The sequence below is a fragment of the Mytilus edulis genome, chromosome 1 (genome assembly GCF_963676685.1).
Source record: "Mytilus edulis chromosome 1, xbMytEdul2.2, whole genome shotgun sequence".
Lineage (NCBI taxonomy): Eukaryota > Metazoa > Mollusca > Bivalvia > Mytilida > Mytilidae > Mytilus > Mytilus edulis.
This window is the reverse complement of record NC_092344.1, coordinates 33,730,566-33,746,548: the sequence shown is the minus strand read 5'-3', so window position 1 is coordinate 33,746,548 and position 15,983 is coordinate 33,730,566. Positions and strand designations below refer to the sequence as shown.

The 15,983-nt window shown below is 32.5% G+C and overlaps 1 protein-coding gene across 1 annotated transcript; it reads right to left on the bottom strand.

The window, feature by feature from the left end:
- Positions 1-6,681: 6,681 nt before the first annotated feature.
- LOC139481424 (pancreatic triacylglycerol lipase-like) lies at positions 6,682-14,866 on the bottom strand. The gene is made up of 6 exons (XM_071264753.1): positions 14,757-14,866; positions 13,670-13,965; positions 12,235-12,469; positions 11,127-11,243; positions 9,870-9,992; positions 6,682-6,932 (listed from the first exon to the last, which is right to left on the bottom strand). The coding sequence occupies exons 1-6, from the start codon at positions 14,821-14,823 to the stop codon at positions 6,700-6,702; spliced, it is 1,071 nt and encodes a 356-aa protein (XP_071120854.1). The 5' UTR covers positions 14,824-14,866; the 3' UTR covers positions 6,682-6,699.
- Positions 14,867-15,983: the final 1,117 nt, after the last annotated feature.

Here is a 15,983-nt window from a genome sequence, read left to right as displayed (position 1 = left end):
CAATTCTGATTTGTTTTTTGAAGACATAATCTGATTGTATTTGACAATATTTGCATTTTTTAAATAGTAATTTGACAGACAATGTTTCCTATTTTCTTCAAAGTATTTACATTCTAATATATAATGCATTTCATCACCAATATCATTTTTATTACATAGAAGACAAATTCTATTGTTTCTAGCTATATTGTTCCATCTACCCTGTTCAATAGGGAGCTTGTGATTTGTGGTCCTAAATCTACACAAATCAATAGACAATTTGTTTCCAAGAATTTCAAAATAACCTTCTTTTCCAAAAAAATCTTTAAAAAGTTTGTAATTTATTGCTTTTGGCGAGTTTTCAAGTAAAGAATGCCAGACTTGTACATACTGATCTTTAAGTCTAAGTTTGATGAATGAAACTAACCACTTACAATTTATAAAAGATTGCGTTTCCCATACATTTGGGATACCACATTCGTTCAGAATATTCTTTATTCTGTTTAACCATGAAAAATTCACATTGTCATTAATAGACATGTGATAACACAATTTATATAAAATATATAATAGTTTTGTCTCTTTACCAGAGTTTAATTTCCCCCAAAATGAAATCAATCTAGTTTTTATGTCCAAGTCTATAGGATATCTCCCAAGCTCCCCATAAATCATATAAGAGGGTGTAGATGTTTTCAGACTTAATAACAATTTACAAAATTTTAGATGTACCCTTTCAATCATGTCGTTATTGCCAATACCCCATACTTCACAACCGTACAGTAGTATTGGCTTTACCATTTTATCAAATAAATCCAGCTGGCTACATATAGAAAGATTATGTAGTCGACCTAGTCTTAACACTTCGTACAGAGCCTTGGTAGCTTTTTCTACATTAAACTGTTTTGTTTTATTAAAATTGCCTGTTCTTGTTAGAACTATTCCTAAATAGTTAAATTCATCAACAATATCAAGTTTTTTGCCATTAAATAAAAATTGAAAATCACATGATGGTCGTCTCCTTGAAAAAACCACGACCTTTGTTTTATCAACATTAACTTTTAGCTTCCATACATCTGTGTAATCTTGGAAACAATCGAAGAGTTTTTGGAGTTCAGTTTCTGATTCGGCCATCAAAACAGTATCATCAGCGTACAAAATGATAAAAAGTTTTAAAAAAATGTCAAGTTTTTCCTCAAGCTCTTTTGTCACTGATTTTAGGCCCTCTAGGTTACAATTTTGCAAAAAAGAATCAAGATCATTTAAAAATAAACCCCGTTACTACATGGGAAGAAATCAGATAAGGCATTGTTATATGAAATACATGACTTTGTACCTTGATACATATTTACAATTACATTATACATACATCCATTCATATTATTTAAAAGCATTTTGTACCACAGTGCATCTCGCCAAATCGTGTCAAAAGCCTTTTCGAAATCGACGAATGCACAAAATAGTTTTTTCTTTTTTAGTTTTAAAATTTCAAACAATGTATGAATCATAAATAAATTATCGGTTGTTGAATAACCCTTTCTAAAACCACATTGGTTTTCGTTTAAAATCATGAATTCTTCAGAGAAAAGATTTAGTCTCTCGCATAAAATTGCGGTGAAAAGTTTCCCCATACAACTCAAAATGGTAATTGGTCTAAAATTTTTGGGGTCCAACTTGTTACCTTTATTTTTATAAACAGGCTTAATGTAACCAACTAGCCAACTGTCAGGTATAATACCAGTGCGAAATATAACGTTAAATAATTTTTCGTAAAATTCAATGAATAAACTAGCTGTAGACTTGAAATATTCATTTATTATACGATCATCCCCAAATGCTTTATCATTTTTCAGGTTTTTGATGCCCTTAAGAATTTCGTCTTTAGAAATTCTTCTGTTTAGATTTTCATTAAGCCTATCGACATCATTCGGGTTTAGAGTTGGAATATTGGTATTTTCTTCAATTTCTGGGGCGGCGTTCAGATTTTTGAAAAAATCGAATAATTTGTTGATAGGGATGTCAGGTTGGGCTCTCTTTTTTCTACTGTTAAGTAATTTCCAATACTCTTTTGAGTTATTGGATCTCAATGTGTTTATTTTTTTCGCCATTTTCTTTCTATGAGCAATAATTGCTTTATCTAAAGTTTTTTTGTATTGTTTCTCCGAAGATTTCATAATTTGACGATTTTCTTCAGAACTAATGTTCTTAAATTTTCTTTTGAGTTTGCGATAATTTTGGCGAGCAAATTTACAATCATAATCAAACCATTCTTTATCCAATTTTACAGGCTTGTTTTTATATTTCTTTAACCCGCTAGTTTTGGTTACCCCAAATGTTGCCCTAGCAGAATTCAAAAATAAGTCACACATGTTATTAACAATCAGGTTCATTTCATTTTTGTCCATATTTGCTTCAACTTTATTAATATCTTCAATTAGAGCGTAAATCTCTTCTACATCTATCCCATTTTGAAAATCCACAATTTTATCATTATCCCATTTTTTAATATTTTCTGGACGATTACATGTATCTGTTCCAGTAATTAAACACTGATTGTTTATAACATCTTGCTTAGTGCTCCCCAAAGTTATCTGTAATGGCGAATGAACATCAGAATATAAGGTGCAAAAATCAAGTACATGAAAATTAGTAAAATATTTTAACAACTCAACACTACTAATACAATAATCTACAATACTGCTATTTCTACATGTTAATTTACCATACTGTCTATCATCACCAATTCGACCATTTACAATAAATAAATTGTTTCCTTTACATAAATCTAACAATCGTTTCCCGTATCCATTTTTTACCCTGTCCAAAGACTTTCTTTTCTTTGGGATATTCAATTCTTCAAGCATATACACTTTATTTTCTATAAAATCTGTTAAATTATCTATATGTTTATCATTATGTATAAAAACAAAATCGTCGTCGTCTGCTGTTCGTCCGTTGAAATCGCCAAGTAATGACACATATTTATAATTATTAGAAAAAATAATGTATTCATTTTCTAACTGACTGTAAGCATCTTGAGATGAGTAATTTGTGTATTCCGGAGGAATATATACTATGCCAAATACTATGTCATCATCAATATCAAGTAAATCTGACGATACTTTGAACCAAAGAACAAACTGACTGTCAGTTGGTAAAAATTTGATTTTATTTGCTAGTTCTAATTTGTATCCTAAAGTTATACCACCTGACCTATTTCTTGACACTTTCTTTCTATTTTTCATTTTAAATTCATAACCTGGTAAATCAATAATATCGATATCGTCAGTTTTTGTTTCTACTAAACAAATGATATCGTTATTTTTCAATAATGTTTGGAATTCTGGATAGTTCAATCTTTTTTTAACCCCACAACAATTTAGGCACAAAATATTTATATCATTTTTTATGTTTACAGTTTTTGTAGTCTTTAAAGTATTGTTACAGTTAAAAGTTACATCTATCAAATGTTGGTTATGCTCTCCTTGGCATTCCTATAGGTGAGTTGATTCACTACTTGGGCTTGACCCAAATCTTTGCCGTTTGTAAGGTCGACCGTTAGCATTTGCTGGAGTCATCATTACGTCTCTGAACCCTCCATTCGGTTGCCCTCTGTGCTGATCATCTATATTACTATGTTCTGTGAATGTGAATTGTTCTCCGTTTATGTATAGTTTGTCCCGCACTAATGACACCTGGTTCCCCTCTTGCCTCGCCTGTTTCATAATAGGATAAAGTTTTTTACGGCGAGTTTCAACCTCTGCGGGGAATTGTTCGTTTATAGTGAATGGCTTTCCCTTGAGGCGAAATGCTTTTCGGAGAACGCATTCGAGGTCTTGTCGATACAGAAAACGCGCTACAATTGGTTTAGCTCTATTCATCCCAATTTTCCCAAATCTATGGACGTTGCCAAATTCTATGTGGTGTTCAATTTGCAGCTCCTCGTAGATGAAGTTTCTCAATTTTGCTTGACAGTTTTCATCTTTATTGTATGCTAGGCCAGAAAATATTAAATTGTTTTTCATGGATCTGCACTGGAGGTCTAGTATGTTCGATTCAAGTTTTTGTACCTTTTCATTTTCTACCCTGAGTTTACCGATTTCAGATTTTGTTGAGTTTTCAAGTTGGTTAAATTTCGACGAGAGATTTTGTATTTTTGTTTTGTATTCTTTATTTATATTCGTCAAATACATTGCTTATGCCCTCAATATTACTCTCCATTTCAGAATTCTTTAATTTAATGTCATGAACAGTTTTTTCCAGATCCCCAATTCTCGCTACTATAGATGTGATTATATTTTTCAGTTCATCTATTTTATTTACACCTTTCTCTATTTTTTGCATTCTGTTATCCATGGTCGTGACGACTTGGAGGATCATATTTAAAAGAACGTACGAATCATCTTCTTTTGATTGGTTTACTATTTTGCGACTTTCAGCGAGAAGTGCCGCCGTTTCTTTCAGTGACATCTTTACACTTTAGATATACTTAACACAAACAAAGGTTCAAACGCTAACAAAAAAGTGTCATTTCTAATTTGCATATCATATATACACTAAAGTCCAAAGTCCAACTTATATGCTCGATCGAAAACTTCTCCTTTGTTTAGTTATCAATACGGAAAAGTGAGTGTGAGCGATGTTTGGGTTGTGTTGTGTAAATATATTTGTGCCCGTACTAGGAAATAAAATAATCAATAATTTGCAAAAGTTGTATTTCACTTCAAACAATTCGTCGTTAACACTCACGCATCTGCATTATTGAATAAAAGTCATCTCCAAAAATCAGCAAGCTAGCTATAACTTAAAACGACATTTTCAACGAAATTCAGCAGAGCAAAATTTTCCATTCCACCCTTCAAGGGGACATAATTCAAATTTCAAATTTAAAAAAAAAAAAAAAAAAAAAAAAAAAAAAAAAAAAAAAATGAAAAAAAAAGTAAACCTTTTTCCCAGTTAAGCAACTGATAAAATTGAAAGAACGTCCAACTTAGATAGACATATAAGTATGTTTCAAATTCTGTATATTAACTGCTGTAACCCATATTTTACATTTTACCTAATACGTCTGTTTGTTCTCCTATACATTGTTGTCAACATAATGGAATTGTATGCGACTGAGATTTATCCCGCTATAAAACTAGGTTTAATCCACCATTTTCTACATTAGGACATGCCTGTACCAAGTCAGGAATATGACAGTCGTTATCTATTCGTTTTGGAGTGTTAGAGGTTTTGATTTTGGAATTCGATTAGGGGCTTTCCGGAGGTCGGTATTTTTGCTATTTTACTTTTTATATCCATTTTGATTTGATTTGCTCTTCAACATTTGTACAAGTATTTTAGTTTTTGAACATTTTGACCTTGCGTATCACTGAAGAGACATTTATTGTCGAAATGCGAAGAAAATGGGATGAGATTGGAACAAATCGGTGAAAATATGGAAATCAAGATGTAACCGTAATGGTCAATCAAATCATGATGGCAGCCTTAAAACTATCAAAGGGATGACTCCAACATAACCAGTACGAATCATTGATACAAAAACTTTCTTGAAAGTTTCAACCCTCTATCAAGGGTTTCATGTTAGAAAACGCAAGCTCCCGAATATCGTATGAACTGGGAGATATATACTTAATATGCAGACGCAGCACGAATGTTGGTACTATGTATATAGAAATAGAAAGTCATAAGTCCATAATAGGAAAGCTGATATCATATATGTTAATTTCTATATTTTTATTAAATCATAAGGCATACTTTACTATATCTGTGGGTATCCTTCTATTTCAATGTCAATGAGAGAGATGAATTAAAAAAAGTTATCAAACTTTCATTTTTGAATGAAAGGATATTATATCATCTATTTAATGATATTGCAAGTTTCTTCCTGAGAAGTAACAATTTGTAATATACCTCATATGAACAAAGAAGAGGAACACAGTAGGTTCCATAAGATATACCGATTGTCTGCTGAAAAACACTAACTAGTTCTCCAATCACAACAAATAACCACATTCATGCATCGTGATACTTTAGATTTCGGATAGGTTTTTTTTGTTTGAATGAAAGAGAGTTTTGCTTTAACAAAGTATGAGTTATCCCTTCTATTTCAAGCTATTTGTATCTACGGCTTTTTTTTTGTGAATTTGGACCCATTCTTATTTACTTCTTTTTAGTTAATTAAAGTCATAATAAACGAGTGACCGGTGAAAAATAATGTTATTCCAATTCTTGAACCAATGCATACAAACACCATAAATTTAGTCTTCTGTGCACGATTTATCATTTTTTTCGCATACATTTCGTGTAATCGTCAACATTTTTTTCAATCGGTCAGTGCTGTTGTGAAAATATGGCAGGTAATTTAAGTTCGTGTTTTAAAGCCGAAGTATAACGATTGTCACCTGTTTGGTAACAATCAACAAAAACAGCATGGACATTGAGCACCTGTTTAACATGTACAATCAGATAATAGTTTATCTTCAGGACATCAATGCGTATTGCGATCACCAGATTTTACGAAATGGGTCACACTGAGGTCACTTTGCATACGGAAAATATGTCGGGAATTGCTTCCTGGAAAGGAAGTTATAAAAAAACATGTGCATTATTTTTTTTAATTTGAGGTTTCTTATGACTTTAACTATTGATTATAATATCGTCTGGTAAATATATGCATTATTCAAACCCCAGGCACGTTAATATATGTACATAATGTTTTTATTGACAAAATGGTCCAGCTGAACTCGTTGAGAAATAATACTTTCCGTGACCTTTTTGGTGACTATTGTATCCCATGTCGGCACAACCAAGTCCACACCTAGTACAATGGCCGGCGTCAAAGTCCTTTTTAGTGTGGCAAGGTTTTCCACTAAAGGTACATTGTGAATTGATAGATTCTGTGAACAAGTCCAAAACCCTCATATGACTGCAGGCTATGGTTGACGTAAACTCTGAAATCAACCATTTAAAATTTTAATTACTACTTGTTTGGAAACAAATCTTGTGTACAGTCAGGTCAAACTTAGCTTACAGTTTGCTGTTCGGTGTGAGCCAAGTCTCCATGTTGAAGGCTGTATATTGACTGGTTTACTTTTTACAAATTGTGACTTCGATGGAGATTTCATTGGCACTCATACCACATCTTCCTATATCTATATAGCGAAAGATACCTAGGTGACAAACAAACTCATACTTCATGCCAAAACAAAATTGATAACAAACGAAAAGACAAACAAATTCACTAAAAACTACAAGGAAAATTAGGTAGAAATACGCCATAAGGAGTGTGGTTTAGAATTTTTAGCGGCGTTATTTGTTTCCTCTCAAATATTGACGTTATTGTGCAATGTTAAGATAGCCCAGCGAAGAATATTGTAGACATCAGAATGGGTTCATATAAACAACAAGCTAGTTTAATGGACTACTTTCTATTTGACAGTCCGTGTGTTCCACTCCATGCCATCAGTAGGTCCAGGAACTCTCGTAATGTTTATCACTTTTTTTTTTCGCTCGAACGGTTTGATGCAATTTTACGAAAAATGAGATGAAAGGAATTTTTGGTATGATCTTTAAATCGTTAAATGTCTGATGTTTCAGAAACGAAATCACTCAAAACATGAAAAGGGTTAAATTCCGGTTTTTGAGGACTTTACAGTTGACTTTTTACAAGGAAAGTGTATTCCCCTGATACACGCATCTTCTGATATGTATTCAAATTCCAAAACAATCATTCTAGCTGACTCATATTGAAGAACATATCTATTGGATTTAGTGTTTTAAAATTTGTCCTCACCGTTATATGCATAAATAAGTTGCAACTAATTGTTACGCAAACGACAAACAAACCAGCATGTCCGCAGTCAGAAACTTTGTCAGTGTTTGTTTTTGGCATATCTTATTGGTTCTTGAAATGTGGAAATTTGATGATGACGGTAGGTTTTTTAGTGTTTCTGTCATATTCATTTACACCTTATTTAGACTGGGTAAATTAGTACATGCCGTATTGTAAAGACACCTGTCTGTTGTTGAAGACCGTTTGATGATCTCTTGATGCCATTTGAGTATAGTGTCGATGGCTTGCATATCTCTTTTCAATCATAATATAGAAACATATGAAAAATATAAAGTAAAATCTTAATATTCATTTAAAAAGTAGAATCACAAAAATACTGAACTAAGAGGAAAATCAGTTCGGAAAATCCATAATCACATGGCAAAAACAAATAACAAAACGCATCAAAAGCGAAACTTATCTTTAGGAAATCGATTTTTAGCGGTATATTTAACAATGCCATAAAGAGCGAGGTTTTGCTAGCCACAATCCAGGTTCAACCCACGATTTTTCTTAAAATATCCTGTACCAAGTCAGGAATATGGCAGTTGTTACCAAATAGTGTGTTTCTATGTATTTTGCATTGCCGTTTTGTTTTTGAAGCACTTCAGTGTTTTTTGTTGTTTCGTTGTTTTCCTTTTATAGTTGATGTGTTTCCTTCGGTTTTAGTTTGTAACCCGGATTTAACTCTCAATCGATTTATGACTTCTGAACAGCGGTATACTAGTGTTGCCTTTATTGATCAACTAAAAGATATCAGATGCAAGCATTTAAAGGGGCACTAGCTGCAAAATTCATGTTCACCGATTTGACTCAAATTCCCATATTTTATTTATAACAATGTAAAATATTTTTCCAAACTATCAAAAGTATAAAAGAAACAATTCACAGGATATGGTCTCAATAAAAAGAAAAATCACAAAAATACTGAACTCCGAGGAAAATTAAAAAAGAAAGTCCCCAATCAAATGGCAAAATCAAAAGTTCAAACACATCAAACGAATGGATAACAACCGTCATATTCCTGACTTGGTACAGGCATTTTCTTATGAAGAAAATGGTGGATTGAACCTGGTTTTATAGCTATCTAGACCTCTCACTTGTATGACAGTCTTGTAAGATGTAGCTTCATTTTGTGTGAATTTTAGCCAAGACGCCATCTAATTAAATATCGAGTTGACCTTCTATGGCCATATAAGCGATGTAAACATAAACAACGATATAAATAGATTAAGCAACTCGTGCAATTGGATTTTTATAGGTCTGTTAAATTTTGTATAATAGATTAAAAATTTATGTTTATCGACGTTTTTACCTTTATAAGAATGATTTTGTGTGGATGAAATCAGTTAATCAAATTATTTACCTTTATTCACTTTCAATGTTGACATTCTTTTCCTTTAAATACCCGTACACGGACAATGCATGCGTAATTCTACATCTTTCTACGGGGTTAAATTGGAGTTCACATAAATTCGGATTTAATGAGGTCGAGTTATTCACTTGCAAGTGAATAATTCATTATCAATGTTTATTAGCTTATTTGACAAAATTGAACCATTTTAGCTGATAAAAGCAAATTATTATTTCACTATTTCACTTTCATTAATGATTGAACAAAAAATCATACTTTGGATTTTTTATATATCTCGTAGGTAGTGCCCCTTTAACACTCAAAGTATTATAAAGGTCTATAAATAATCAAAAAAATGTAGATTTAAAGGTAGATTCCGAAACTTGTACAGATAGGCATTATTTCGATACAGGCTCACATACGTAGCTAAACTATAAAAAAAACCCTGATAAAACAATCTGTAATGAATAAGAAATGCAGCATAATGACTAGCTAAGGCTCCGCCAATAGAAATCAAATGATTGCTCCCAAGCCTATGGTTTTGAAATAATTATACCCGATGTCACATCATCTTGTTATGCTGTATTATGAATAAATGGCATATAGGAAGGGACTAGCAAGGAAAATATCAAGATGATCAAAACATCTACAGGATTAATACTGGGTATCTGTTTTTATTTGCAGAAAAATTTGTGTACTTACTTTCGATTTTCCCGGTAATTAAACTAAACAAATGTGTACCAACATCACGTGAACAACCAGGCTGTTTTTCGCCACCATTTGGATAAAAGTCAGCATGACCAATTGCTTTTTCTAAACCAAACCCTATTATTGATTTAAAACAATATAGTTGAGACAAACGATTTAACTAAACACAAAAAGGCAATAATAATAGAGTATCACTGAAGAGTCATAGTCAAAATACGCCCCTGGTGAGTAAAATTTGTACCTTTAGTATCATATCTACTACGTGGAGAGCAAAACTACCAGGGTTGAGTTCAATATCGTAGCGGCTACGTAGCTGCTATCAATATCTATGTAACAAGTAGTCTATAGCATCACGTTCAATAGTCAAAATCTACATAGCACTACGTAGCTGCTACGATATTGAACTCAACCTTGGTATATTTAATGCTATAACTACCACGTGGTCAATATACTTACGCATCTGGTGAGTTATTTGTTGGCATAACCATGGTTTCGTACCATACCTTTGCCGATAGACTGGTAATACCTTTAGGGTATTACCAACCATGTAGCCAGTGCTTTGGACTGTAGAGGCATTGACATATGGATATTGTTTTATTGAATTTTTTGGTTTTATTAAATTTTTAAATCATCGGCGGCGTAAACAAATATACACTCCGTGGTTAAAGTTTTTGAAATTTTAATAACTTTCTTAAACTATCATGGATTTCTATCAAACTTGGATAGAAGCTTGTATATAATCATAAATAGTATTCAGAAGTAAATTTTGTAAAAATAAAATCCATTTTTACCGTATTTTACTTATAAATGGACTTTGTTTTCTGCCAGGATACATTACATTCACCCTGTGTTTTAAGTTTTTTAAATTTTACTAACTTTCTTAAACGATCCTGGATTTGTACCAAACTTTGACAGAGCTTGTTTATGATCAAAAGCTAGTATCCAGAAAGTAATTTTGTAAACATATTGTTCTTGTTTTTCCGTATTTAACTTATAAATGGACTTCATAAACTATACTGGTTTTTACCAAACTTGGACAGAAGCTTCTTACAATCAAAAGATATTAAAGACACGAATATTTTTTTTTATTTTTTTTCCCTCATTTTTGCTGAGCCTTCGATTAACAGCAACCCTTACGAATTTTTGGTTTTATTATGAGTAACATATATTTACTCAGTACCGGTTAAAACATCTTGTTGTGCCTAACAAAAGTGATTTGTATAGGTCTTAGAGGGACAACATTTTAATTACCTAGCTGGAAAAGAGAATCCCCATCAGTGTGAATAGCTTCTACGTAATGAGCATCAGATGGATCTAACCTCGTTTTGGGATCTTTATTCTCAAACAAGGGTCCAGCTGGATCAAGTCCTGCAATTAAAAGAATTAGATTCGTATATTTGTATGAATCATCAAGACATTAAATTTGCCATTTCAAATCTGAGTAGTTGTCTAATGTTTTGTTTGGTTATTTGGGGGGGGGGGGTTGATGTTGCGTTGTCACTGACGTATATTCTATCTCTCCATTTATTAATCTAAGTACAGATTTGAATATGGTTGAAAAATGCCACTGGTCATTAGATTTAAGTACAATTATAAATTCGTGGGAGTAGATTAAACAGTTTGCTTCCTTTAAAAACACGTTCATGTGTTATGATTGATCGAAAAGATAATTACGTGTCTAAAGAACGGAATAGACACGCGGAAAACTCGAGGCCTCAAAACTTAGATTAGTTGGTTGGCATTTGAACGACTTTTCTGGTAACTAAACAGGACACATACTTGCTATTTAAGGTCTATAGTCTTATAGAACTTGAAAATGTTTCAATTTTTAAGAGACCAAACAGTCGAGTAATTATTAAAATAATTAATACAAAAGTACTAATACATTACATTTTGGAATTTAGGTTGCTCATTTGTGTACCCTACTTGAGTCAATGAATGTATACAGTGTGATTGGAAAAAAATACAGTATCAACTGAACAAATTTCCCAAACTGAGGGATGAATCACATGTAATATAAAAAATGAAATAAATTTAACATACAGGTTAAAACGAATTTTTGAGAATTTTTTTCAAATTATGTATTCACTGCATGATAAAAGACCTAAAAGCACTATTAGCCTTGGGTTTTAAAGAAAAAGATACAAAAGTAAACGGTCATGATACATATTCAAATTCATTTCTAAATAGTATAATGAAAGTTATTCAGTTAACTGTGTATGTAGAAATTTTGGGTGTGTTAGAAAGTGGTGAAAATTCTAAAAAGGCTATCTTTATCCCTTATGGGCCAGAAAATACTACCTATACCTAATAATAAATTGCGAACGTATAATTTAGTTTTGATATTTGCGAATGCTACCTGTTATTTTTGCTATTGCTCCGTGTACGTAGGCACCAGCATATCCAGAAATATGTGAGCCTAAACTATGTCCAATAAGATGGAATTTATTGTAATTAGAATGCCCGGTCGAATGTAAAGTTTTCAAAAGTTCTCCAATAGTAGCCCCAACGACTCGCGTATTTGCAGCAGCCTGTATGTAGTTAATATTATCTGCTCCATTGGCCCAGTTGACTGCAATAACATTCATATCATCCTGAATAAGAGAAAACCTTTTCAATAATATCTGGTCTACTCAGTCAAGAATATCAACATGTTGGGTACCAAATTTAAAAAAAACTTATCAAAAAAAAAAGCATACAAGTAAACAGAAATAATTCTATGGCATGCATTTTATTAACAGACCTTTGTAAATTATATTTCATTGCTGCATTATAGACCTTTGACAATCAAAACTACATCAATATATTAAGGTGTATTATATTCAGTGGTGTACGTCAGATAGGCACCAGATCGACCAGAAGCACAATGGTAAGGTTTTCGGCTCTCATTGCCATATTATATTGTGAGGGTTTTTTTTCGTGAATAGTACGAACGTCTTACGTTTTTTATCTAAACATTTCAAAAAAGTCATTAAAGATATCCTTAAAAAAATAGAACTGTGGAGATCCTGGTATAGTTGTAGACATCAATAGAAATTTAAAAGAGGGGCGAAAGATATCAGAGGAACAGTCAAACTCATAGATCAAAAATAAACTGAGAACGCCATGGCTAAAAATATCCTTAAATTGAATTGGGGTGTTCCTGAAAAGTATATTTATGGAGCTCCATCAATATTAAGGATGTCCTGAAATAAAACAATGTGGACACATTAATAGAGGTTATACTAAAATATTTTGGAATATCCAGAAAACTAGTTATGGTGGTTCTGAAATACTTCAGGAGGTCTTCAATGATTTATGGGTATCCTGAATTCGAATTCTGACTATTTCCGCACCTCATAAATGCTCTTGTGACATATTTTGAGTTTGGCGTTAACGTTGTATCATGGAAGTATTATATTGTCAATATATTTACTTTCATGGTTGTATGTAACCTGTTAATTAGACCATGGAAGTATTATATTAATAATTCCATTATTAGACACTCCATAATTTCGATATGGTACTTTTAGTTTATAAGACCTCCTTTTTTAGATAGTATATTTTGCAACGAATATTGTTTGGTGGAAATTGACTGCTATATAAATTTTGGAAATCATTTGCGTTTAAGGAATATCTATCCCTCGTCTGGTATTTGGCTGTACGTAGATCCTTTTTATTTTGATCCGCTCTTCGACATTTGTATTTGTTTTGTTGCAGTAATATTTGTAGTGGTGATGCTATTAGTTTTCAAATAAGACATGCAATAATATAACTTGCATATGCCGACATTTATATTGGAAAATATAACGGACCTTTTTTAACAGCTCTCGTGTCATTGCAACAATCCAATCACTTCTACCGTCATCTTGATAACCATGGGTGATAAACAGTGTTTGCTTACTTCCATCAAAATGTGAATGTCCGATGGTTGAAGCATCGTACGGATTCAGTTGAAATTCGTGCGTTGGGTTTTGTCGAGTATATAATAAAAACTCTGTTTGGATATGGGCTGGAGATTCTGGGAGTTTACCATTTGCGTTATTGTATGGAGATGCATTGCTAAAACATCCAATATGGTCATAGCATATTTTTCGGTTGAACAAAAAACCTATAACAGAAAAATACTAATTCCATGTTCATGCATGCATATCAGAAATATTTGTTTTGTTTTTACAACTAAATTGTGCGAAATATACGACAGATAATGATATTTGAACGATATAAATAAAGTTGATAGTATTTTATGGAATTTGATGCGACTGGCATACAAGTGAGAGGTTTAGCTAGCTATAAAAACAGACTTAATCCGCCATTTTCTACCTAAGAAAATGCATGTACCAAGTCAGGAATACAACAGTTGGTATCCATTCGTTTGATGTGGTTGAGATTTTGATTTTGCCATTTGATTAGGGACTTTCCTTTTTGAATTTTCCTCGGAGTTCTGTATTTTGGTGATTTTACTTATATTGAATTTATAATCTTATAAATCAGGAAGATGCAAATCAACCAAAAAGGAGACAATTGCTTGAACTAAAACCGGAGCAAGGCCAGGTGGGTAAGTATTTCATGTTTTGCATGTATCAATCACCATACCATTCGAATTCACACTGAATCAGAATGCCATGCCTGACATATGATAACAGATAATTATGTTGCTGGGAGGTTGGACAAAGTTATGGATGTCCTAAAAAAACTTTAACAACAGACTGAACCTAAATGTTAACGCCGCCGACGCTAAAGTCGATATGTGAATCTATCATCGCGATGTCCCGCTTTCGCGAAATAGATTATGCAGGTTCGACAAATAACCGTATAAAACGCACCATAGAAACTGAAGACTTTAAACAGTATCGTATTTCAAAACTGTATTCTCCAATTCGAGTTTTAAAAATGCATTACCTGAAACAAATACGCTGGACTGCAAAATGAATAAAACTAACAGAAAAGATTCCATTCTTCCATTCATTTACGGCTTATCTGTGAACATTGTAGGTTATCGATTTATGATACAAGTCACGACTTTTCTACAAATAATTGTACTTGGTTTGGGTTAAAAGTTCTATAATTAGTTATACTGGTCAATTCCGGAAATAGTGTCAATAAGGTCAAATCATAATATAATTACTGTATTCACGCGATTGTTTTTTCTGTCTTCTTTTGGTTTCGTCGAAATGCTGTTTAATCATTATTTAACTTTTATGGTTTGGTCTGTGTTTTGGTGATATCCATTGGACGTGGCTCTGTACTTATACATCCCGTCATTTTCTTGCTTGTATTATATTTCATTTTTGATCTGTCCGTGTCTTTTTGTTTCTTTTATGTACATGACGTGGATATGTACTTAAACATCCCACTATTGTGTTATTGTTCTATTATTTTTGAATTCTGATATTTTATATTTGATGATGCTTCGTCTATTTACCCTTTTGTGACCGGACTACTTTTTTTTAAGAAAAAAACAAAAAGGACATAGAAAGGCGGCAAGAAGGAAAGTAACATTTCATTAACATTCTGCAGAAGGTATGCTTAAAAGAAATATAGACTGACTATATTCTTTCATACTTTGAACGACCCAACTATTTTATATCTTTTCCTTTGTGACGTTTACATTCTGCCGTCAAACATGCGATTCTACGTCAGTCAATGTTAATCTAACAATTCGGTCACTGAACTGAACTGAAAAAATCTTCAATCTTTTATGATCGTTTGAAAGATGCATGGGAAACCAAACATTCCAAAAATATCCCGGTAGTACAAAATCTTAGTAAAGAATTTCATGACTGGGTTGAAAAGACCCAAGTGTAACTTTCAAATTATCTTTTAAAGTTTTATTAAGAGGCAAATGAGATGTTTATCCAATGACTTGTATACAATCTAATTAAAAACCGATCTCTCATCGCTCCTGTTTCTGATATGTCGCGTGGTCACATGTGAGTGAACTAAAAGTCATGAATTTATAAAGATATGCAAATGAGTTGACGACCTATTAATAAGCCAATCAAAAAAGTTTATGAATTATTATGACTGACGACTTCGTCGTAAATAAAATGAGTTACATCCCTTTGCCTTACGTTAAACTTCCAAGATCGTGGAAGACTCAATTTCATTGGTCGAAAAAGACACACC

Bases quoted from the DNA above. Each gene is read 5' to 3' on its own strand.
- LOC139481424 (XM_071264753.1), bottom strand. From the start codon at position 14,823: ATGAATGGAAGAATGGAATCTTTTCTGTTAGTTTTATTCATTTTGCAG. The intron at 12,470-13,669 runs GTCCGTTATATT...TCTCTTATTCAG, and splicing joins CACGAGAGCTGTTAAAAAAG to GATGATATGAATGTTATTGC. The intron at 9,993-11,126 runs GTAATTAAAATG...AATCAATAATAG, and splicing joins GGATTCTCTTTTCCAGCTAG to GGTTTGGTTTAGAAAAAGCA.